This window comes from Ailuropoda melanoleuca, chromosome 8 (assembly GCF_002007445.2).
Source record: "Ailuropoda melanoleuca isolate Jingjing chromosome 8, ASM200744v2, whole genome shotgun sequence".
NCBI classification, from domain to species: domain Eukaryota; kingdom Metazoa; phylum Chordata; class Mammalia; order Carnivora; family Ursidae; genus Ailuropoda; species Ailuropoda melanoleuca.
The window spans coordinates 16,445,171-16,470,156 of NC_048225.1; the positions used below are offsets into that span (position 1 = coordinate 16,445,171).

At 50.5% G+C, this 24,986-nt stretch overlaps 1 protein-coding gene across 1 annotated transcript in view; it reads left to right on the forward strand.

The window, feature by feature from the left end:
• GRIK4 (glutamate ionotropic receptor kainate type subunit 4) overlaps nucleotides 1–24,986 on the forward strand; it is a 367,864-nt gene that overhangs the window by 274,189 nt on the left and 68,689 nt on the right. The window contains exons 12-13 of the mRNA XM_002914075.4: nucleotides 8,246–8,353; nucleotides 15,687–15,890. Of these exons, the coding sequence (XP_002914121.2) occupies nucleotides 8,246–8,353; nucleotides 15,687–15,890 (312 nt within the window). The remainder of the gene's footprint in view (nucleotides 1–8,245; nucleotides 8,354–15,686; nucleotides 15,891–24,986) is intronic.

Genomic DNA, 24,986 nt, shown 5'->3' on the forward strand with positions numbered 1-24,986 from the left:
GGACGGACTCTTTTTTTTTTTTTAATTAATTTTATTTTATTATATTATGTTAATCACCATACAGTACATCCCCTGATTCTGATGTAAAGTTTGATGCTTCATTAGTTGCGTATAACACCCAGTGCACCATGCAATACGTGCCCTCCTTACTACCCATCACCAGTCTATCCCATTCCCCCACCCCCTCCCCTCTGAAGTCTTCAGTTTGTTTCTCATAGTCCATAGTCTCTCATGTTTCATTCCCCCTTCTGATTACCCCCCTTTTCTTTATCCCTTTCTTCCCCTACCGATCATCCTAGTTCTTATGTTCCATAGATGAGAGAAATCATATGATAATTGTCTTTCTCTGCTTGACTTATTTCACTTAGCATTATCTCCTCCAGTGCCGTCCATGTTGCAGCAAATGTTGAGAATTCGTTCTTTCTGATAGCTGAGTAATATTCCATTGTATATATGGACCACAGCTTCTTAATCCAGTCATCTGTTGAAGGGCATCTCGGCTCCTTCCATGATTTGGCTATTGTGGACAATGCAGCTATGAACATTGGGGTGCATATGGCCCTTCTCTTTACTACGTCTGTATCTTTGGGGTAAACACCCAGTAGTGCAATGGCTGGGTCATAGGGTAGTTCAATTTTTAACTTTTTAAGGGACCTCCACACTGTTTTCCAGAGTGGCTGTACCAACTTGCATTCCCACCAACAATGTAGGAGGGATCCCCTTTCTCCACATCCTCTCCAACAATTGTTGTTTCTTGCCTTGTCTATCTTTGCCATTCTAACTGGCGTAAGGTGGTATCTCAGTGTGGTTTTGATTTGAATTTCCCTGATGGCTAATGATTTTGAACATTTTTTCATGTGTCTGTTAGCCATTTGTATGTCTTCATTGGAAAAGTGTCTGTTCATATCTTCTGCCCATTTTATGATTTGTTTATTTGTTTCTCGTGTATTGAGTTTGAGAAGTTCTTTGTAGATCTTGGATACCAGTCCTTTATCTGTGGTGTCCTTTGCAAATATATTCTCCCATTCCGTGGGCTGTCTCTTAGTTTTTTTGACTGTTTCCTTGGCTGTGCAGAAGCTCTTTATCCTGATAAAGTCCCATAAGTTCATTTTATCTTTTATTTCTCTTGCCTTTGGCGATGTGTCGTGAAAAAGGTTGCTCTGGCCGATGTCATAGAAGTTGTTGCCTATGTTCTCCTCTAGAATTTTGATGGATTCCTGTCTCACATTGAGGTCTTTCATCCATTTGGAGTTTATTTTTGTGTATGGTGTGAGAGAGTGGTCAAGTTTCATTCTTTTGCATGTAGCTGTCCAATTTTCCCAGCACCATTTATTGAAGAGACTGTCTTTTTTCCACCGGATGTTTTTTCCTGCTTTATCAAAGATTAGTTGCCCAAAGAGCCGAGGGTCCATTTCTGGGTTCTCTATTCTGTTCCATTGGTCGATGTGTCTGTTTTTGTGCCAGTACCATGCTGTCTTTGTGATCACAGCTTTGTAGTACAGCTCGAAATCCGGCATTGTGATGCCCCCAGCTTTGTTTTTCCTTTTCAACAGTTCCTTGGAGATTCGGGGCCTTTTCTGGTTCCATACAAATTTAAGGACTATTTGTTCCAGTTCTTTGAAAAATGTCCTCGGTATTTTGATCGGGATAGCATTGAAAGTGTAGATTGCTCTGGGTAGTATGGACATTTTAACTATGTTAATTCTTCCAATCCATGAGCATGGAATATTTTTCCATCTTTTTATGTCTTCCTCAATATCTTTCAAAAGTGATCTATAGTTTCTAGGATATAGGTCCTTTACGTCTCTGGTTAAGTTAATTCCAAGGTAACGTATGGTTTTTGGTGTTATTGTAAATGGGATGGATTCCCTAATTTCTCTTTCTTCAGTCTCGTTATTCGTGTATAGAAATGCAACTGATTTCTGGGCATTGATTTTGTATCCTGCCACCTTACTGAATTGTTCTATAACTTCTAATAGTTTGGGAGTGGATTCCTTTGGGTTTTCCATATAGAGTATCATGTCATCTGCAAAGAGAGACAGTTTGACTTCTTCTTTGCCGATTTGGATACCTTTGATCCCTTTTTGTCTTCTGATTGCTGTTGCAAGGACTTCTAGTACTATGTTGAATAATAGTGGCGAGAGTGGGCATCCTTGTCGTGTTCCTGATCTTAAGGGAAAGGCTTCCAGCTTTTCCCCATTGAGAATAATGCTTGCAGTAGGCTTTTCATAGATGGCTTTTATGAGATTGAGAAATGTACCCTCTATTCCTACACTCTGAAGGGTTTTAATCAGGAAAGGATGCTGTATTTTGTCAAATGCTTTTTCTGCATCAATTGAGAGGATCATATGGTTCTTGAGTCTTTTCTTGTTGATATGATGTATCACATTGATTGATTTGCGAGTGTTGAACCATGCTTGCATCCCAGGTATGAATCCCACTTGGTCATGATGGATAATCCTTTTAATGTACTGTTGGATTCTATTAGCAAGGATCTTGTTGAGGATTTTGGCATCCATATTCATTAGAGAAATCGGTCTGTAATTCTCCTTTTTGAGGGGGTCTTTGCCTGGTTTGGGGATCAAGGTAATATTAGCCTCATAGAATGAGTTTGGTAGCTTTCCTTCTGTTTCTATTTTTTGAAATAGCTTTAGGAGAATAGGTATTATTTCTTCTTTGAATGTTTGGTAGAATTCCCCAGGAAAACCGTCTGGGCCTGGAGTTTTATTATTTGGAAGGTTGTTTATCACTGACTCAATTTCTTCATAGTTAATTGGCCTATTTAAGAAATCTATTTCTTCCTGTTTCAGTCTTGGTAGTTTATAGGTTTCCAGGAAGGCCTCCATCTCTTCCAGATTGTTTAGTTTTTTGGCATATAGCTGTTGATAAAAGTTTCTAATAATCCTTGCAATTTCAATGGTGCTGGTCGTGACCTCTCCCTTTTCAGTCATAATTTTAATAATCTCAGTCCTTTCTCTTTGTTTTTGGACAAGTTTTGCCAGTGGTCTATCAATTTTATGGATTCTCTCAAAGAACCAGCTTCTAGTCCTGTTGATCTGCTCTACTGTGCTTCTGGTTTCTAATTCATTGATTTCTGCTCTAATCTTGGTCAACTCCTTCCTTGTCAGTGGGTTAGGCCTGTCCCTCTGTTGCTGTTCCAGTTTCTTGAGGTGAGAATATAGAAACTGCATTTTAGATTTTTCTATTCTTTTGAGTGAGGCTTGGATGGCTATGTATTTCCCCCTTAGGACTGCCTTTGCAGTATCCCATAGGTTTTGGACCGTTGTGTATTCATTCTCGTTGGTCTCCATAAATTGTTTAATTTGTTTTTTGATTTCCTGGTTTATCGAGTCATTCTTGAGCAGGATGGTTCTTAGCCTCCAAGTGTTTGAGTTTCTTCCAGGTTTTTCCTTGTGGTTGAGTTCCAATTTCAGAGCGTTGTGGTCTGAGAATATGCAGGGGATAATTTCAATCTTTTGGTATTGGCTGAGACCTGTTTTGTGTCCCAGAGCATGATCTATTCTTGAGAATGTTCCATGGGCATTTGAATAGAATGAGTATTCTTTGGTTCTGGGGTGTAGTGTTCTATATATATCTATGAGGTCCAACTCGTCGAGTATGGCATTCAAAGCCTTTGATTCTTTGCTTAGTTTTTGCCAGGGTGTTCTGTCTATTTCTGATAGTGGGGTGTTGAGGTCCCCTACTATTACTGTGTTCTTATCTATATGTCTCTTTATTTTGGTTAAGAGTTGGCTTGTGTATCTTGCTGCTCCCCTGTTGGGGGCATATATATTAATAATTGTCATATCCACTTGTTGAATACTTCCTTTAAGAATAATATAGTGCCCTTCTGTATCTCTCTCTATGGCCTCTAGTTTAAAATCCAGTCTATCTGATATGAGAATTGCTACTCCAGCTTTCTTTTGAGGTCCATTTGCGTGGAAGATGGTACTCCATCCCCTTACTCTAAGTCTGAATGCATCTTTGGGTTCAAAATGAGTCTCTTGTAGACAGCAAATGGATGGGTCATGTCTTTTTATCCAATCTGCAACCCTGTGGCGTTTTATGGGAGAGTTTAAGCCATTTAGATTGATAGAGATTATTGACAGATATGATTTTAATGATGCCATTTCTCTTTAAAGTCTTTGTATCGGTTGTGACTTGCTGCTCTGTATCACTCTTGGGGCCTTTTTACCTTTATAGAGCCCCCCTTAATATCTCCTGTAGGGCTGGTTTCGTGGTTACGAAATTGGTTAATGATTGGCGATTTTGGAACGTCTTTATTTCTCCATCAATTCTGAATGACAGCTTTGCTGGATAAAGGATCCTTGGCTGCATGTTTTTCTCTGAAAGAGCTTTAAAAATGCCCCCCCAAGCCTTTCTCTCATTCCAGGTCTCTGTAGACAGGTCTGACGTAATCCTGATACCTTTGCCTTGGTACGTGAGAAATTTCTTTGCCCTGGCCGCTTTCAATACTGTATCCTTGGATCTAATATTTGCGAATTGCACTATGACATGCCGTGGCGTAGGTTTGTCCTGGTTGAGCTTGGATGGGGTCCTCTCTGCCTCTTGGACACGAATGCTTGTTTCCCTTGCTAGATTAGGGAAGTTTTCAGCTACAATTTGTTCAAATATCTCTTCTAGACCTCTGTTTTTCTCCACCCCTTCAGGGATGCCGATGATTCTGACATTGGATCGTTTCATAGAGTCAGTAATCTCCCGTAATCTACATTCGTGGGCGTGGATTTTTTTAAGACCAGCTTCTATTTTCGTTTTTTCTTCTACTAACCCATCCTCCAATTCGCTAACGCGTTCCTCTGCCTCGGTGACCCTGGCCGTCAGAGCCTCTAGTTTTGACTGCATTTGGCTCATAGAATTTTTAATTTCTGTCAGATTCGCTCTCATTTCTGCCCTTAGGGATTCTATATTCTCAGCAACGCTTTCTCTGATGCTTTTTTCAAGTTTACTCATCATCTTGACCATTGTTGCTCTGAATTCCATTTCTGATAATTGGGATACATCCATATGTATTAATTCTGTGGCCGAGGCCAATTCTGTGGCAGAGGCCACAGACTCATTATCTTTTCTTTGCTGGGGGGGACTTCTCCTTCTCGTCATTCTGATGAAGAGAGATTGCAGGGTTGTCCAGAGCCCAAGTGTTGACTGGGACCCAGGCCGTGCGCCCTTGTTTTATAGAGATCTTAGGGATGTGGGCTTCTTCCTTAAAGAGTTTATTTATTTATTTGAGAGAGAGAGAGACAGTCAGCAAGAAAGGGAACCCAAGCAGAGGAGTGGGAGAGGAAGAAGCAGGTTCCCGGTGGAGAAGCCCGATGAAGGACTCCTTACGGAGCGTTGTGATCACACCCTAATCCGAAGACAGGTGCTTGGTGACTGCGCCACTCAGGCGCTCCGGGTTGTGGGCTTCTTGATTTTTCAGCCTGCCTTCTGGGGGAGGGGCCTGCCTGCAGGTACTCAGAAAACCCTGTTTGGGTAGAGTCTCTGTGTCCCTTGCGAGGGGGGATGGGGATGGGCACCCTGTGAGCCGGTATTTCCGGGCTTTTGTTCTCTGGCGGCTTTCCCTGGCGGTTTGCTATGCCTCTTCTGAGAGAGCAGCAGCGGCTGAAATTCAGCCTCTGTCTCAGAACAGAGGGATCGCGGATCGTTCTCCACTGATGTTCTGGCCACTTTAACTCTGTTTCTGTTGGTGCTGCTCAACCCTGCAGCATCCCGGGCTGTGCGCCCCACACCCGGCGTCCCAGCCCTCACTTCCAGGGCCGGCACGTCTCTGTCCTTTGTGTTTCCAACCCCGCCCGCCGCCAGCCGCCCCGCGCGGGCTCCCGGAGCTCCCCGTCTCAGTCTGGTGTCTCACGGGTGCTGACCGCGAGTCCGCCTGCTCCCCCGTGCAGGTGGCCCTCCGGCCGCCAGCCGCCCCGCGGACGCTCCCGGAGCTCCCGGTCTCAGCCTCGATCCAGTGAGCACACCGGAGCTCCGGAGCTCCGTGAGATGCTTGGTGGTGCACGCTCCCGGCTCACGGACTCAGTCTGCCGTTTCCAGAGTGCGGGTCCGCGGTCCGCCCGCTCCCCGGTGCAGGTGGCCCGCCAGCCGCCCTGCGCGCGCTCCTGGAGTTCGCGTTCTAAGTCTGTTGTCTCGCGGGTGCCGTCCGCGAGTCTGCCTGCTCCCCCGTGCAGGTGGCCCGCCAACCGCCAGCCTTCTCGCGTACGCTCCCGGAGCTCCCTTCTCAGCCTGCTGTCTCAAGCGTGCGGGTCCGCGGTCTGTCCGCTCCCCCTTGTAGGTGGCTACCGCTTTTCGGCTCCCTGACACGGCGGCTCCCTCCCCCTTCTGTTTAGCTTCCGATATCTGTGCGCGGTTTCACGGCTCCCCGCTTCGTACCTCGATACTCAGCNGCTGGAGATGTTCATTTGTAGAGATCCAGATGTATCTTCCTGCGTCTCAGGCTGATTCCGTGGATATTCCTGCTGGTCTGGTACCTATCCAGCTCAACTCAGGGGACCGGCTGAAAAAGGGGTCCCCTACTCCTCCGCCATCTTAACCTCCTGTCAAGGTGGACGGACTCTTAATCTCAGCGTCGGTTTATCTGTCAAATGGGGCCTCCCATGTGGATACACACGAGACTCTGCTTGTCAACTAGAAGTGAACGAGCACGTGTCCAGGACCCTTCTGCCCTTGCAGAGGTGGGGAAAGCTGCCCCCCACAAGTGGCATCCTCATAGAGACCTGGAGGGGAGTTTGGGGTCATCTCCCCTTTGGCAGATAAAAAGCTCACAGGAGGCCATCCGTTCTAGCTTGGCCCTCCTTTCTTCAAGCTGCAGACCATGATGTCAGAGAGAGGGTTACTGCTCCCCAAGACCCGCCACCCTCTGGTCCTGATGAGTGGGGACGGGGGCCAGGGGTGAGATATGTCTTCCTTGTTGTTTCGTTTTCTACAAAAGGAACCCCGAGCCCAGCTCTGTTGAATAGAGCCACATGGCCTCCACAGAACTTGTGCGGGTTTTCCAGGGAAGCTGCTGCTGGTGCCTGGGGGGGCCTGGCAGAGGCGGGTGTGTGCATTTCATTGGGTTTCCAGCCAGCTGTCGGCTCTGTCTCCTGGCTGCCCACCTCCACTACTCAGCGACAGAAACGATTTGCCAGGGGCTCTGGCTAGGAGAAATATATTGGTATCTCACACACACACACACACACACACACACACACACACACACACTTATAAAAGGGGCTCCCCTGAGAAAACAAACCATCGAAAAATCCAGTGGTGTTGAGTTTGGGTGTAGGCGACTTTCTAGAATGGGGAACTGAGTCAATTATGCATTTTTTCCCCCTTGAAGTGAAGGCAATGGGGAAGAGGAAGGAAAATAGTTCGGGTTAAATACATTCTCACAAGGACCCAATGACATTTCTGTGATTCTTTCCTATTTTATAGATGAGGAGACATGCTCAGAGAGGGTCAGTAACTTTTCGGAGGTTATGCATTTGAGATCCACGCTCCTGTGCCTGGCTGAATAATCTAGCATCAAACTAGATCCGTCCAGGATCTCGGTTGGCTCAGAGATGAAGGCAGGGCCAACATTACCGCCCCTACTGATAGATGGGGAAATCACGATTCGGAGAGTTTTAAGTAACTTGACGAGGTTCTTACAGCTTTTAAGTCAGTCAACCAGGACGAGAACCCAAGCCTTTCCTCCTCCGGTTCATTCACCCATTGAACCACTCAGCAACATTCACTGAAGGCCGACTATATGCCAGTTCTCTCCACTATACCGTTCTGATTCTTATTTAGGTAATCAGAATTATTGATTCTGAATTATTGATAGGCTGAAACAAAAGAGCTTTGTGGCTCATTCCTGCCTCAAGATAATGGATTCCACGTGTTCCACTCCCTTCTGAGTGAGCGAACATTTCCGAACCATATTCCATTCCTGATTTGTTTCTCTGCTTTCCTCTTCCACCTCTTCTGGGTCTTTCCCCCTGTCTCTCCTTCCTTTCTCGGGCCCCCCACCTTCCCTGACCCCCTCAACCCTGTGGAACAGTAACCCAGCCTTCGTCCAGCCCCTTTCCGTACTCTATATCCCTGCTTCCTTCTAAGGTTTTTGTGTGGCCCAGCCGGAGGCAGGGGACTGGCCTTTTGGCTCCTTCCAACCCTGGAGGCCTGCACACGACCTCAGGAGCCCTGCTCCCCAGCCGCCTCCTAACCCCATGTCTTCCCAGCCCTCTCTCCTGTGTCTCCTCAGATTGGCCAGTGGCACGTGGCGGACGGGCTCAGCATGGACAGCCGCCTCTACGCCTCCAACATCTCCGACAGTCTCTTCAACACCACCCTGGTTGTCACAACCATCCTGGTAAGCGGGGTGGTCCCGGGGCTCCCAGCTGCAGCTCCCTGGGGTGCCTCCTCCAGCTCCAAGGCGCGCCCAGGCTTCCCAGTGAACGCAAGATGGGAGCTCTAATCACAGCACCGAGGCCAATTTATGACAGTGTAATTAAACGCAAGTTGCTGTTTCATATGGAAATGATATTTGATGAGTTCCAGAGCAGCTGGGGAAGAGGAATGACTTGGAGAGACATCACAGTTTGTGGATGCCTCTTCCAGGGGCCCCCGGACAGCCAGGGTGGCTGTCCCTGGCCCAGGGAAGGGGACCTTCTGCAACAGGGCTGGGGGGAGAAGCCCAGGAGGGGGCTGGATCCAGTCCACCACGGTGGCCCCTACTCTTTCACGACAGCCTTCCTTGCTTGGTGCCTACTGTGTATAAAATGGGCCCTTGCAGTAGATACCCCTATAAAATGTGTGCCACCGCCCAATAGATATCCATATAAAGTGTGCACACCCCCCAATAGATACTGGGTATATAAAATGTGCATGCCCCCCAATAGATACCTGTATAAAATGTGCATGCCCCCCAATAGATATCCATATAAAGTGTGCACATACCCGTATAAAATGTGCATGCCCCCCAATAGATACCCCTATAAAATGTGTGCCACCCCAATAGATACCCGTATAAAATGTGCATGCCCCCCAATAGATATCCATATAAAGTGTGCACACCCCCCAATAGATACCTGTATAAAATGTGCACACCCCCCAATAGATGTCCGTATAAAATGTGCACGCCCCCCAATGGATACCCGTATAAAATGTGTGCCACCCCAATAGATACCCATATAAAATGTGCATGCCCCCCAATAGATACCCTATAAAATGTGTGCCACCCCAATAGATACCCATATAAAATGTGCATGCCCCCCAATAGATATCCATATAAAGTGTGCACACCCCCCAATAGATACCTGTATAAAATGTGCACGCCCCCCAATAGATATCCGTATAAAATGTGCATGCCCCCCAATAGATACCCATATAAAGTGTGCACACCCCCAATAGATACCTGTATAAAATGTTCACGCCCCCAATAGATACCCATATAAAGTGTGCACACCCCCAATAGATACCCGTATAAAATGTGCATGCCCCGCAGTAGATACCCGTATAAAATGTGCACGCCCCCCCAATAGATATCTGTATAAAATGTGCATGCCCCCCAATAGATACCCATATAAAGTGTGCACACCCCCAATAGATACCTGTATAAAATGTGCACGCCCCCAATAGATACCCATATAAAGTGTGCACACCCCCAATAGATACCCGTATAAAATGTGCATGCCCCCCAGTAGATACCCATATAAAATGTGCATGCCCCCCAATAGATACCCGTATAAAATGTGCACGCCCCCCAATAGATATCCATATAAAATGTGCATGCCCCTCAGTAGATACCCGTATAAAATGTGCATGCCCCCCAGTAGATACCCGTATAGAATGTGCATGTCCCCCAATAGATACCCCTATAAAATGTGTGCCACCCCAATAGATACCCGTATAAAATGTGCATGCCCCCCAGTAGATACCCATATAAAGTGTGCACACCCCCAATAGATACCCGTATAAAATGTGCATGCCCCCCAGTAGATACCCGTATAGAATGTGCACGCCCCCCCAAGTAGATGCCTGAATTTGAGTGGGTTTTTGTGGCCTGTGTCTTCATTTCCAGAGGGTCAAAAGAAAGTTCTCCATCTATAGAGCAAGGGACCATCTGCCTTTTTTATTTGATTAAATTCTCGTCAACAGTTACCAAACCCTTCTCCCCATGGGTCAGGCACTGTGCTCATTCCTGGCGACACTAAGATGAGTAAGACTTGGTCTCTAACCTCAAAGAGGTTATAATTTAGTAGATGCCATGGATCAAGTGCATTCATGGCCAAGGTCATCGTTGTCGTCTTCCATTGTGAAGACCTCATGTTTTAAAAGATTTGTCCATTAACTCAACTACATATATTAAGCAGTAATTAGTTTGTTCCTCTCCCCTCACTCTCCCCCTTTTAACGAATCCAAAGCATATCTCCCTGCCTGGCACAGTGTCTTATCAGCAGGAGATAACCACTGTTGCCCCGCGGTTATAATTCCAGCCCAAAGCAGAGACTTGATGTACTAGTTAGCCTGCTCAGCCTTATCATTGCTAAATGCACAAGGTCTGCAAATGTGTCTGTTTCTGTAGGCTTTTTGAGATAATGGAAGAGCTCGGGGACCTCCATCCCTACCTTCATGACTCCTGGCGCACAGGAACGTTAGACTGGAAGTCTTGATCTACTGTGGGCAGAGTGCAATAAAAGCCAGGAAAGAGGAGCACACCTATCACTCTGGGGGTTGAGGGGGGAGACGTCCCACCCCATCGGGAAGGTCAGCAAAGCCCCCCAGAGAAAAAGGGACACTGAAGACGGGCTCCAGAAGACAGGGAGAGATGGGGGTGGGAGGGAGATGAACGAAGGACAGCGTTATGGGTGTTCAGGAAGTGCCGAGAAAGGCAGCTTCTCCAGGAAAAAGGCCTTGGACGAGAGGGGAAAGGAGGAGGCCAGCAAAGTGGGCTGGGCCCATAATGCTTCAGGACTGGGATGCCACACCGTTGAGTTTTCCCTTCATGGTAGGAGATGGAGTCACTGAACATTTTCATGTGTTTATTCAGTGAATAGTTGGGGGGCACTACTATATGCTGGGCACTGCTGTAGGTGCCCAGGAATGGGCGGAGCTGGAGGAGGGGAGTCAGGGTGCTGGGAGTGCCGGTGTCTGTGTGGACCCCACTGAGCCAGGGAAATCCGGAGCAGAGACTTGACGGGGTGGAAGACAGAGCCACATGGCCATCTGGGAGGGAATATTCCAGGCAGAGGGAATGGTCAGAGCGAAGGATGGAGAGAGCAATTCCAGCTCCCAGAGTTTTGGTCACTCCCCCTCTCAGCTCCAGCCTTAGCCTGTCTGAACCAACATGGAAATGCCAGAAAGATTGGAGGGTGGTGGTGTCACTACCGCCCCTCCCGAGGTCTGGTAGAGCCTGGCTGAGCTGGGCGATGGTGAGCTGCTGTCCAGGCCGAGCACGACAGCTGGGGCCTCACTCCTACTGGCTTCTCCACCTCCCAGTACTTCTCGGGTCTGTCCCCTGCTGTCTGTCCCCAAAGCCCATGCTCTAACTGAGGCCCATTTCCCTCTTTCAGCATGACCTCCTTAGAGGCTCCCTCTTCACTTCTCAGTCTACCCCCTACATTCCCTACCCCTTTGTCAGCATGGGCTTTCTAAGGAGGTCCTACCACCCCGGGCCCACCAGTCCTGCACTTAGAATAGAGACCCCTCAAAATCAGGCCCAGCCTGCCATACCTGCTTCTACTCCATGTGACTTGGGGTCTGGTGGTCCGGGACTGCCCGGCATTTCCTCACCGTATCATGCCATTCCGTGCCTCTGCCCATGCTGTTCCCTCAGCCCAGAATACCCTTCCCCCTAATTCCCATTTCCAGCTAGAAATGCCTGTGCTCCCTTCAAAGCTCTGTTGAGATGTCACTTCTTCCATGAAGTCTTCCCTAACCTGACTCCTGCCCTCCTGCCCTCTCCCCGTATTTTGCACACACTTCTGTTGTGGCACTTCTCGCGTTAGAGGGGGTTGCTTCCACCCTACTCCGCTTCTAGAATGAGAGCTCCTCAAAGACTGGGGTTCCTGACACAAAGTAGGAGCTCAGTGATTAGAATTTAAATAAAGGAGTTTTTTCATAGAGCGTAGGGGGATGTCCCTCAAAAGCCAACCAGAGTTTGCGAGGGACGTGGGGACATCGCTGGTTTGTACTTTCTGCCTCTCGGGCTGGACTCGGACAGTGCTCAGAGCTTTGGCATGGACCCACAGGGACACTGAGACCGCAGGGCTGTGTTTCTAGACCGGGAAAGGCAATCTAACTGTGTGTGTGCGTGCGCGCACACATTTGCATATGCATGTGCGTGTTCATGAAGGGTGGTGACAGGGCTCCTCTGTGTCCGGTGACATTTCATAACACGGTAAGCACAATTCAGACACAGCTCTTGTCCCGTGCATGTGTGTTTGAGAAGGCTGCTACAAGTCAGTAACTCTCACCAGGAACGATTATCTTAATTTAGTCCCTGGGGACCATTTGTGGGTTATCCTTGGCAAGTGGTAATCCTGAATGACTTATCCCTTAAAACTCCACAAACATCCCTGTCGTCTCCTGTTCCTGTGGGGGTACACTCGGGGTGTGTGAGTGATGTATTTGCATAGAATTAGCCGTAGCTCTCACTCACTCCCTGGGCACTTACCCCATGTCAGACCCCAGGTTAGACATTTTGCCTGCATCACCCCTTCCATTCTCCTAACTGCTCCCGCTGCTCCAGACCAGCTCACGGTCCCCACATTCTCCAAAGCGCCAGTGAGCCCCAACCTTTCTGACTTTTTTACTTTTCCACCCATCTCCTCCCGCCAAGATTGGCCTTTTGTGTGTTTACTTTGAACATGTCAGTGAATTTTAAGTTAACTTTGAGAGTAGAGACTATCTGGGGAGAAGAATTTCATGAAACTCCCCAGGTTAATTAAAGGTAGGCTAGGATGTTGCCAATCCAGGGGTGGGACCCCCAGCCAAGCCCTTTCCCTAAGGCCATTTCAGCGCTGTTCCCTCAGTCCATGAGAGCCTAATGTTGGAGCCAGATGGGGGTCCCAAAGAAGGGGAAGAGTCCATCCAGGCCCCACTTACACTCTACTGGGAAGCACATCCTAGAGGGTAACCAGACCCTCTTGGCTGTGAGTGCAGTGGGAGTTCTGAGAAGTGAGCTGGCCTCAGAGGAGGAGATGGGATCCCAAGGACGGAGGTGAGTTAGGTTAGGCAGAAGAAGAGGAGGGAGAGCCCTTGGGGCAGAGAGAAACCCTTGAGCCGAGGACAGCATGTGTGGAAGGCAGAGTCCAGCCCACCTCATTGACACGGCAGTGAACTTGGTCATGAAACAGAACCACATCCCCTTTGACTCAGAGCTCCCTCTCCCTGACACGAAACCTTCTGCCTTCTTCTCTCCCATTTCACATCCACAGAATCGCTCTCCCATACCATCCCCTCATGCCCTGCGGTTGTCTGACTCCCCATCGTCCCCAATCCAGTGTGAGCTCAGCAAACCAGCATTTCAGCGCTTCCCTCTCTTAGGTTCTAGCATAGTTTCCACCATGTTGCTCAGCCCTCCCACCGCGTGTCTGTCCCAAGCCCGGCTGTCCTTGCAATCCCTGCTCCCAGCTATGCATTCAGCCTCCTGAGTTCATCTGGGCCTTGGCACTTCCTGGACTCATGACTTATTCCCTCCCTGTCCTATCCTCTGAGCAGTTCTGCCAAACCCTTCTGCACACCAAGCCTTCAATCCCGCCCCCAACACAACTCTGGGGGCTGGCACGGATTCCCCTCCCTCCCCCCCCTTCCTCTCTGTATCCACATCCGTCCCTGTCTCCACCTCACCTCCAGCTCCATTTCCAGCATCACTCTCACCTTGGCTCTGTCTCCTTCCGTTCATCCTTGGGACCTTGCTGCGCCAGCTTGCACTTCTCTTCCTTTGCTAATCTCTCCTTCTCCCGGGACTCCTCCTCTCTGCCTACAAACATACCCGGGTCCCTCCCATCCTCCAATGCCATCACCACCCCCTTACCCACGCCCGGCTGCCCCTACAGCTACCCTCCAGTTTAGGGGATCACAAGTCATGGTGTTGGTGGCCACTGGGGGCATCCTCCAGCCCGGTGCTTTGCAGATGCTGAGCTGAAGCTGGAGGAGAGACGTGGCCGGTAGCTGTCGGGTAGAGAGGCCATCTGCCCCCCTTTCTTTATCCCCCAACTTCTCAAAATTCTGGTCCCTTCTCTCGTGCACATCTCATTCGCTCCCCAGTCCTGCCGTCCCCACTGAACCTGCCTCGGAAGGGTCGCCGGCGACACCTGGCCCAGGTGCCCCTTTCACAGCCCTGCTTCGTCTCTGTGTGGGAATCTCTGTACGCTCCTTCCCCAACCTCCTGCCTCCTCAGCTTTCACGGCCATGTTTTCCTGCTGTTCAGCTTTTCCGACTACTTCTGCTCTGTCTTCTTCCATGGCTGCTCGTCATCTTCCCACAGTGGAAGATGAGGGTCTTGTCCCTCTCCTGTCCTTCCTCAGTGCTTCCCCCTCAATGGCCTCACGTATCCTGTGGCTTCAGCCATCTCCTCCGTCCAGAGGCCTCCCAGGCCCTGCCCCAGTCTTGCTCTCACTCCACAGTTTAAGCATTCAGCCAGGCATAGCTGGATAGCCTATCAGCGCCCCACATTCAACATGTTCCAAATCCTCTTCCCTTCCAAACCGTCCATGTGAGAGATGACGCCATCCCCAGTCATTCACTCAGGATCCACCAGCATGAGCGCCCTTACCCTCGTGCCCCACACCCCCTCCTGCTGTCCACCCTGACCTTCTCGGTGTCTCTTCTAGCTCCCAGCCCTCCAACCAGAGCAAACTATGGCACAGGACTCAGTATCTCACATCCGGAGAGACCCTGCCCTCAGCCCCAGATGTTGTCTTATTATTTGATATTCTTAGCCCTTAAATCTTGCAAACCCTCCCTGCTTCCCTACTATGCATGTACGAGGAGCACCTACTTTGTCCTGGCTTCCAGGGCCCGTCGGACCCTAACTCATCTAATTTATCCTGCACGCAACCTATGCTCCAGCTGAATGGAGGCTCCATTGTCCCCTGAAGACGCCATGCTCCTTCTCACTCAGGATCATGCCGTGGGTCTTGCTTTCCCCTGCCTATGATGCCCTCCATTCACACCTACTGCATCCGTCTTTCATCGTCTTCTGGAGCCCAGCTTGAATTCTCCCTCCCCCGTCCAACCTTCTCTGGACGTTTCACCGGAGAGCCCCACCCCCTTCCCAGAGCGCTCATGGCTGGACGTGTTCTGCCTTGGGTTGTAGTTGGTCAGGGGTGTTCCCACCCTGCCCTGCTGTATTGTCGGACACCTGGCATCTCCTGATGCCTGTGATAGGTCTGTGTGCAGTAGACAAAAGGAAGGGAAAAGAGGAAGGGGTGGAATGGGGGTGAGGTTGGATGATGCCCTTAAACAAGGTAGAGGGGCTTTAGGTTGACCTTCTGTGCACTGGGGACCCTTGTGTGTTCCTGGTAAGAGAAGTGCCTCGAGGCCGGGAGGGAAGCTCATTGCCACCTCCAGAGTAGCTCCCCGTCACCCGAGTCACTTCCCTTCCCCTCCCCCCCCAGCCTCTGCCTTGGCACCCCTGTCCCTTGTGGCTGAGACACCAGGGCTAAGATGAGAATGACAGCTGCCCAGTTTTGCTGCAGGAAAACCCGTATTTAATGCTGAAGGGGAACCACCAGGAGATGGAAGGCAACGACCGCTACGAGGGCTTCTGTGTGGACATGCTCAAGGAGCTGGCAGAGATCCTCCGGTTCAACTACAAGATCCGTCTGGTTGGGGACGGCGTGTACGGTGTGCCTGAGGCCAACGGCACCTGGACGGGAATGGTCGGGGAGCTGATCGCGAGGGTAAGGAAAGGGCAGGAGACCTGGACTTGGGGGTGGGCTAGGGAGGGAGATGGAAGGGCATAAGGTCATGCCGTATGCTCACGAACCATCTACGTATTCAGTCAATCATGCATTTTTCATGTAGTTGTGCGTTCGTTGCACAAATCTTTTCTGGGCCGGCACCGAGCCAGGCACTGGTGGTACACAGTGGTAAAGAAGACCACCGTGATCCCTGCCCTGTGGCTCTCCCGGCTCAGCACCTGTCCCAGGTGATGGAGGTGTTGACTAATCATGGGTTTGAGGGTTTGCGGTCCATTTCTGGGTGAGCCTGGTGCTTTTGTGTGTTCTGATTATTTCATTGCTTCGTAGTACCCCCTGGCAGGGCGTGCACAGGCCTGGGAGAGGAGAACACCCCACATCCATTGACTTTACACTGGAGAGTTGCCGTCAGGGGAGATATGGTAAAATAATGGGGAAAGGGATGGACTGTCAGAGCAGTTGGTCACGGTTACGGTTATCGTGTTACTTCTCATCTTATTGTCTGCTGTTGTTAATGTACTCTTACAGACTCAGAGCCAAGGTGCACTTGGACAGGCTGTAGATTTCCAGGGTGAATATGGGGACTTGGTTAAAATGCAGGTGAGCATCCTAGAATGTCAGTCATCTGTTCAGTTAGAGCAAGGATATAGAAAGTTCTTCCAGGGGGAAATCTCTTGTTTTCTTGGTACACACTATTAACACCCATAAAAATTAATTAAGTCGTTACTGATTCACTGTCCATGTTTCCGTAACCAAGTTTTTGTGGTCAGGTCCTGCTGGTGGACAGTCTGTGCAGAGAGCACAGACCTGGGGTCTTAGCGTGAACTTGAACCAAGCCCTCTCCCCCTCTGTACTTTCCAAGAACAGAAGGAGCCCCTGCAGGGCTCCTGCAGCCTCTCCGTGAATGCCAACGTGCAGGGTGCTTTACATACATTATCTCTAATCCTCTTTAAACACCCCTTTTAGCTAGTTGTTATCCTCATTTTACAAACGAGCCATCTGAAGCTCAGAGGGCTTGAATGGCTTGTCTGAAGCTGGTTAGGTTAATATGAGACGGGGCTGGGATTCGAACCCGGATCTAACACCAGGGCCCATGTTCTTTCCTACCGCTGCACACCACTGTAACTGGACTGTGATGTCTCCAAGAAAGGTATTCTTCAGTCCAGGCCCTTCCTGATTCCTTCCTTTTGATGCTCCCTCCCTCCACAAGTCCCTTCCCTTCAGCCCAGCTTTCTTCTTCTCTTTTCTTCCTTCCTTTCTTCCCCCCTCTGCCCTTGATGTCTCGAGTTGATATGATTCTAACCCTTCCTATGTACCGCACTTCGGACATGAGACAAATTTTTGCCATCCTAGTCTGCAAGGATAAAAACGTTAGTCGGGCTGTTAAAAAAGCAGTCCTTGGCCGTGCGTCGTGAAATGTCCTATCTGGACAGGAGCATGGGAAGATATTTAAGAGCTGAGGAGAAGGGGTGCTTAGGAAGGGTTGCCTGGCAGGATAGACAGCATTTGCAATGACTCGGCGGGGTACAGAGCGAGACTCGTGCAGGGAACTGTGAACGCTCCAGTGTGAGCTGATTCCGGAGCGAGGCCTTGCTCGCATGGAGAGGCTTGCACACAGAGCACTGATCAATCACCAGAAGGCTGCAGAAGGCCTAGAAGGAGCCCTGGGAGCATCTCACAGGGGCAGGGGGTGGGGGCGAAGATTTCCTCCAAGAGCTGTCTGCTCTCTTTGAGACTGGAGCCCACCCTGCCGACGATGCCCTTGCTTCAGCACAAAAGGATGTGCCTCTCCTCTGAGCAGTCCCAGACCTGCTCCTGAAACAGATTTCTGGTTTGCTTCTCACGGTGGAGGTGCTGCCCAGTGGTTAAACCCCAGAAAGTTGAGTTGTCGGGCCTTTTCCTTCTCCTCTTACCGACAAACTTGGTCACCTTGAGCCCGTTTCTTCAGCCCCTTGGGCTGCCTGGTGACAGGTAGGGTGACTTCAGGGATGCCAGAGTTAGTATACAGCCAATCCCCTTATCCGCCCCTTAATGAGCTGTGACGCAGGCTGGCAGGGAGAGGAGAGGAGTCTGGGGCTCAAGGACACGCCGTTCCATACCAAATGACTTAGGCAATCAGCCAGGGATCTTAAAATTCACCCCAGGTCGGCTTTCAAGCCAGAACACTGCTGCTTTGGTCTCATCAAGACTTGGCTACATAATATTAATTAATTAATTATAAACCATTAATTCCATAACTATTTATTGGACACCTTCTGCTATTCCAGATGCTGGAGGTACAGTGGGGGACAAAATGAACACAGATCCTGCCCTCATGAATCTTACCAGTGAGAGACAGATGTTGATGAAGGATCATATTACCATATAATTTCCAACCGTAAGCGTCAGGGAGGCGAAATAGATGGAGCTGTGAGAATGCAGCCGAGGACAGCGGGATCCAGTCTTGAGAGGCAAGGGGGGAGGGGAGGGAAGGCTTCCCTTGGGAAGCGATGTTGGAGCTGGTATGGGAAGAATAGGAAGAGCATTCCAGCCCGAGGCTGTCTGAATGCCACTGGGGTTGATCCGAGGCAGGAGTGGGTGATGCTGGGACCCCACCTCCCCTTAGTTCAGGGCTCTGATGTGTGGGCCAAGATGTTCCCCTCGGTTTACGTTAGTCCTAAAGCCTGGATCCGTCCTGTGTGACCTCCTCCCCAAGTCACACAGGAACATTTCAGAGGCTGGAACAGCAGAGCCTGGAATGTCCCAGCCGGAAGAAACTTCCCCGCCCACCACCCCTAAATCTGCCACTTCTACAGGCGAGGAAGCGGAGGCTCAGAGAGGTTAAAGGTCACATAGCTAGTAAGTGGAGGGTCAGCACCGAAGGCCGGTCTCTCTGACTCCAGCGTTCGCGGTCTCAGAGGACGCAGACCCTGAGCTTCAGTTTCAGCTAATCCCCTTCTAGCTGTGTGTTCTTGGGCAAGTTGTTTTCTCTTTCCATCCCTTCCCCAAGCCTTCAGTGTTCATGTGGAAGGGTTTTTTTTTTAAGAATTTAAAATAACATACCACAGAGGGTTTGACACACGGGAAGCGTAAGAGTTGTCTGAAGCCAGGGCTCCCTAGAAAACTGAGCCTGAGGGAGAAGCTCCCAGGCTAAGTCGGGGGGTGCTGTTCCAAGGCCACAGGAGTGAGGGAGAAGGAAGGGGGGTGACAGGTCAGGAGGACGGGTACATCCAAGGGAGTGCGTCCCTGTGCCGGCCGCAGCTCTGCACCAAGCACGGCTGAGGGTTCGCTCTTCGGAGAGACCCAGGGAACGGCTGCCTCACCAACAGCCCGCAGCGATGGGGACGAGAAGGTATGCACCCAGTCTCCTGTCTCCCTGGCTGAGGGTCACCCCATGGAGTGTCACCAGCCCCACGCTTCCGGGTTGTGCCCCAGAACCCTGTGGCCGCCTTCAAAGAAGCCAGATCCTGAGGTAACAGTGACAGCACCCCTCGTGCAAGCCACAGTGGGTGGGTGTGAGCCGCTGACCCACCTCCCTGCCCTGCGACCTTGCCCGCGGCCTGGTTCCCGGGAGGCCCCGCATACTTCTGCATCTCAGCAGCCCCAGGAGGCCTCAGGGCTGGAGGCTGGAGGCTGGGGGTGAGGTGAGGCAACTTGAAGGGTCAGGAGGAGCCGACAGTGGGCCACGCCAGCCGGGAGGGTGGAGTGCCATGATGGCAGGGCCCCAGCTACCAAGGCAGTGACAGAATGTGCCCTGGATTGTGAGGATGCAGCTGCTGTCAGGCCGCCTGCCCGGGGGCCACGGGTAGCACTGAGCAGGAGTCCTTGTGGCTGGGGGAGCCTGGAGTTGAGCATTAGCTGGTTTGGAGCAAGAGTGATTTTTTTTTTTTTTTTTTTAAGCAAGCTCTGGGCCAACCATGGGGCTTGAACTCATGATCCTGAGATCAAGAATCACACACTCTACTGACTGAGCCAGCCAGGCGCCACTCAGGACTGATGATTATTAGGCTCATTGAGGTATACCAGGTGTCTCAGGGCCCCCTTCTTGTTCCAGTAGAATGCCTTCCCCCGTACAAAAAATGAAACTAAGCCAGTCATCTGTTGACAGCCGAGAGTGTCAAAACGATTGTTCACAGCATCATACCGGAGTAAGCCTGAGATTTCTTCATGGAGGTGCAGTGGTCCTGGGCCAGTGTCTTTGTGCCAGGGCTCAGGGCTCATCCTGCAGGCATGTGCGGCTTTGGGGGGAGAGAGTGTGCAAAGGGGGAGGCACCCAGGAAAGATGTGTGTGTACAGGGCTGCCCACCAGCTTCCCCTGGACAATCGGCCAGGCGAGTGCCACTAGAACTGCAGCAGGAGAGAAGAAGGCTGGATATAAAGGGGGACCACACCCCACACATAGGGGGCTGGTACCTGACTAAGGAATCTCTTCCTTTGGCGAGTTTGAAGAACACAGCAGCTTCCCGCACGTGTGAGTGATACGGAGAGAAGTGCAGAGGCGTGGGCCATCTCTGGTGGGTGTTCTAGAGCCTCCGAGTTCATGTCCATAATCACCTGCTTACCCAAGGCCCTCAGGCTCGGACACATGGCAGATTAGCTGCAGAAGAGCGTTCGAGCATGTTTACTGCATCTGTTCGGAAATCATCAGGGTATGTCTCTTGGCACAAATCCCATGACAAGTGGGAGTGTGGTTGGAGTGACAAGTGGATTCACATCAACTGGACCAGGTGGATGGCCTCTCACCCCGGTGCACTGTTTGAGCAGCGGAGATGAGAAGGATGACTATTTGGGGAGGCTGTCGGGTTTGGATTCATTTTGCCTGAGCCAGAGCCTTCCCCGCTGAGCCCGCAGCAGGCCTGTCCACAGTGATGGCGTGTGTTGGTGGAGGTGTACTTGGCCGAGAGGAGGGGATGGACTAGAATAGTGTGAAGCAGGAGGTACCCCATGGACAGTCTCAGGGGTCTTCCTGTATCACTCCAATAAATTTATTTAGAGTTTTCATTGAAATTGTTTGAGGCATTCAAATACAAAGATGAATGAGATAGGCCCCAGGTCACTCTTTGATGGAGACAATTGGCTGAAAGCATGGTGAGAAAGACAGTGATGGGAAAAAGCAGGGTATGGGGAGAGGGCTGGGAGACGGGCTCCTAATTCTGCTGGTGACACCTAGGAGAGATTTTTAAAATGAAGAGGTTGGCCAGGCATGGAGGGGCATGGAGAGAGGAGAGCATGCCAGAAGGAAGGAACATGAGATCCTAGGTCATAATGGATGTACTGTTTCATAATCTGTTGAAAACTGTTTAATAGATGATCATCAGGACTCAGGGACTAAGTGAGTGTGGACCATGCTTGAGAGGGAATACAGTAAGACAACTCCCAGATTTCTAATTTGGACGTCGGGCCGGATGATAGTGCCAGTCATTAAGGTGGAAAATTCAAGAGAACATCAGGTGTGGGAGGAAAAGGGAGGATGCATTTCACTTTGGAACTGGGAACATTGACATGCCTTTGGGACGTCCAGATAGAGGTGTTCAGCAGAGAGTTGACTACCATGGGTCACGCCGAGGCTGTAGCTTCTAGAGGGCCCCGTGAATAGGAGGTAGCTGCTGAAGCCTCGAGCGGGGAGGACTCACCCAGGAGAAAAACACACGCTCAAGAGGCTGCTGAAGGCCATGGAAAGAGAATGGATAAAGAAGTTTTGCAGCCTTCGAAAGGAAGTACAGAAGAGCATCCCTCAGATTTAGCAATACGGAAGTCACTGGCAAGAGCAGTCTCCGTGGGTGACTGGACTGAGAGCAGGTGGCTGTGGTCAACGCTGGTGGAATGGTCTTTAAAGAAGCCTGGGTTGGTGGGAAAGCAGGATGAGTGGTTGTCGCTAGAGGGAGCTGTGGAGCAGTGGGGGTGGGCTGTTGTATAGAATGAACTCACTATGCTCAGAGTTCAGAACTGAGAATAAGGCCTGGGATGGAACATGGAGTGGGGTTTTGGAGTCCTCGCAGAGACTGGAGAACTTCTTCCCACGGCAGCAGGTAGCTGGGAAGCAGTGCTGGCAGGGGCGTCTCTGTCCAGGGTGCTGTCTCAGTAATGCTTTACATTTGTGCAGTGATTGCAGGTCTGAAACCACTTGCACGAGCATTCACAACTTGCCTTTCACCACAGCTCTGTGAAGTAGGTATTACTATCCCCATTTTATAGATAAGCAACCTGAGGCTTAGAAGTACAGTGTCGCACAGCCAGCAAGTGGCGGGACAGGGTCAGGCTTCGGCACAGAGTTCTAGTAGTCCACTGTGGCACACGACCCCGCCCCGCGGGGATGGCAGCCTCGTGTCCCTGCAGCCACAACTGGCATTCACTTCGGGGATGTCCTTCTAGGCAGAGGACTTGGAGGGGGCCCGGGACTTGGTACCCAGATCTGGCTCTAGCCCATGAAGGGATTGCACTTTGTCCAGAAAGTGAAAGAGCTGGGCAGATGACCTCCAGGCCCCCTTCCTCTCTCACCCAGTGTGGGGGAGGCATTCTTGTCGGTGAAGCCCGGAGCACTGGTATCTGGGAAGGGGAGAGACTGCATTTCATATCCCCAGGACCCAGCTCGAAAACACATTCAGGAAGAGAAAGAGTCCCCCTCTAGCTTCAAAGTTCAGAACCAACCACCCTGTTGGCATTCAGCACCATGTTGGCAGAATGGCACACTTAAGTTCGAAGAGAGAAGGGCTTTGGAAGGCTTAGAATCAAGGCTCATAAGCCTTTGACATCAAATAGCTCTTACCAGTGACATTTTGATGAATTAAGTGTAATGAAGCTGAAATGCCTCATTCCATTTCCCCTGCTGGGCCCCTTTGAGAAGGGATTGGAGTGAGTTTGCCAGAGACCTGGTGGGGTGGGCCATGCGTGGCCTCGATCCACTGGGAAGGTTGTCCAGAGACATTTTGCTGAACTAAAAAAATTCCACAGCAAGTCCCCTGGGATTACTTTTCACCATGAAGCCAGAGACTATTTTAACTGCAAATAGGTCATAGAATTCTATTCTTTAAAAGAAAGAGACCGATCCAGGGGCTAAAACTGAGTGTTCAACTCTTCCCCATCCCCCCCATGCAATGGCCATGCTCAGGGAGAATTTTACTCTCTCTTCCCCATGAAGGCCTGGTTTCTGAATTTACTCAAATGAGGAAGAGATGGGCTTCAATAATCATTCATTGACTCATTGATTGATTGATTCATTCTTTCATCAAAGTGCCCACTCTCTGACAAGCACTATTTGGATGTGAACAGTTGCCAGTAAGGAGTCCAGCATCTACTCTAAGAGGCAGACAGGTAAAGCAAGAATGATGGTACAGGGTGATACATGCTATATTAATAGCGGTGGTAATCATAACGACTGACGTTTATTGTTTCCTATGAGCCAGGCACTGTTCTAAGCACTTGACTGTATTAACTCATTTAGTCCTCACAACAACCAAATGTTGCAGATGGGGAGACTGAGTCACAAGGCAGATAAGGAACCTGTTCAAGGTCAGGTGGGTAGTGAGTGGCAGGGGCAGGTCTGGTAGAAGTTGGGCAGGTGTGAGCAGGGAAGGGCTCACCAAGGAAAGGACGTAGTGAGGATGGAGAAGGATCATCTTGGTAGAAAAGAATATTTAGATGCAGTAAAGGCCGAGAGACAGATCAAGCAGTGTGAGTGGTTCTATGTGGCTGGAGTCAGACATGGGAAGGAGCAGAGGAGAATAGGGCTGTAGGCAGAGGGGTGCCAGTTGTGATCAGATTTATGTGTTTGGATATTGAAACTGTGTCCAGAAGACTCATGGGGAGCTGTCGAAGGGCAAGGTGGTCTGTTTTGTTCAAAGAAGGGAGTGGCATCATTGGCTTTGGCTCCCAAAGTCCTCTGGCAGGAGAGAGGGGAATGGATTGGACGTGGGAAGACCAGATGTGGGCATACTCATTAGGCAACTGCCCTGTCATCCAGGTGGATGAGATAGGGCCCGAATCAAGGCCGTCAAGGCTGTCAAGCCCATGGTGGGGACGATGCGCAGGAAAAGATGGCAACATATGGGGATTTCAGCATGTCATTCTAGGACCTGTGGAGTGAAGTGGACTTTCCTTCCTGTGGGCCTTTAAGGGTGGGTTCAGATACCTGTGTCTCAGGGGACGAGGGATGACTGTTTGACTCTGGAGAAGGTCCTTTCTGGAAGAGCACTGTGAGGGAGGCATGCCTTATAGCCGGGCTGGCATATGGCTCCGGAGTCCTGGGAAGGGAGGAGATCCATCTTGTCTGGCTCATTATTCACAGACCATTGTCCTTGAGAAGAAAAGGGCCAGAGCCCTGGACCGCATGTTGGGCCACAGCCGCCTCCGCCCTCCCTCTCAGCAGTCCCTGCCTTTATACCGCTCTGTCTCATTTCCAGTTTTCAAAGCTGCTTTTCTGCCACGCGCCTCCTTTTACCTACCTGATAAAAAGCCAATAAAGCGGTTTTGAGACTGCAGCCACACTCCCGTCCTTCAGAGATGACTGTATCGGCAGCCACGAATGCAGCGGGGCTCTCCTGTCTACCTTCATGACTGCTTCTCTCTCCCCGTTCAGGAGAGCCCTGCATGGACCGCACAAGACGGGGGCTGCAGAGCCACAGGCCGAGATCAGGATGAGCCCCCAGAATCAGCTGAGGGTTCTGCTAGGACCTTCAGGTTTTCTCCTTCCTCTCGCTCCCCTTGGCTGCGTGTGTCTCCTCTGCTCCAGACCCTTGGTCACATCTCTGCCTAGTTCAAAGCTGAGCCCCCAGAAGAGAAAGAGAGGAGTGTCTAGGGCCAGACACTATATAGGAGCTCCTCTCACTGCACTGCAAGGGGCGCGTGAGAACTGGTGACTGGAGCAGGGCATTACTTTGGCCGAGTCTACCTGTCCTGTGTCTGCTTGCTAGAATAATGGGGAGGAAGGAATAGGCTGCACCAGGAGAATGGCAGTAAGGGAGACAGCTCAGTGGCTAGCTGGAGAGGGACACTTGGCTGACGCTTATGTCCTCAACCCCCTTATCCTGGGGGTGCGTGTTATTGTGACTGCTTCCTATTTATAGACTAAGAACACACAGCCCCAGAGAGGCCAACACCTGG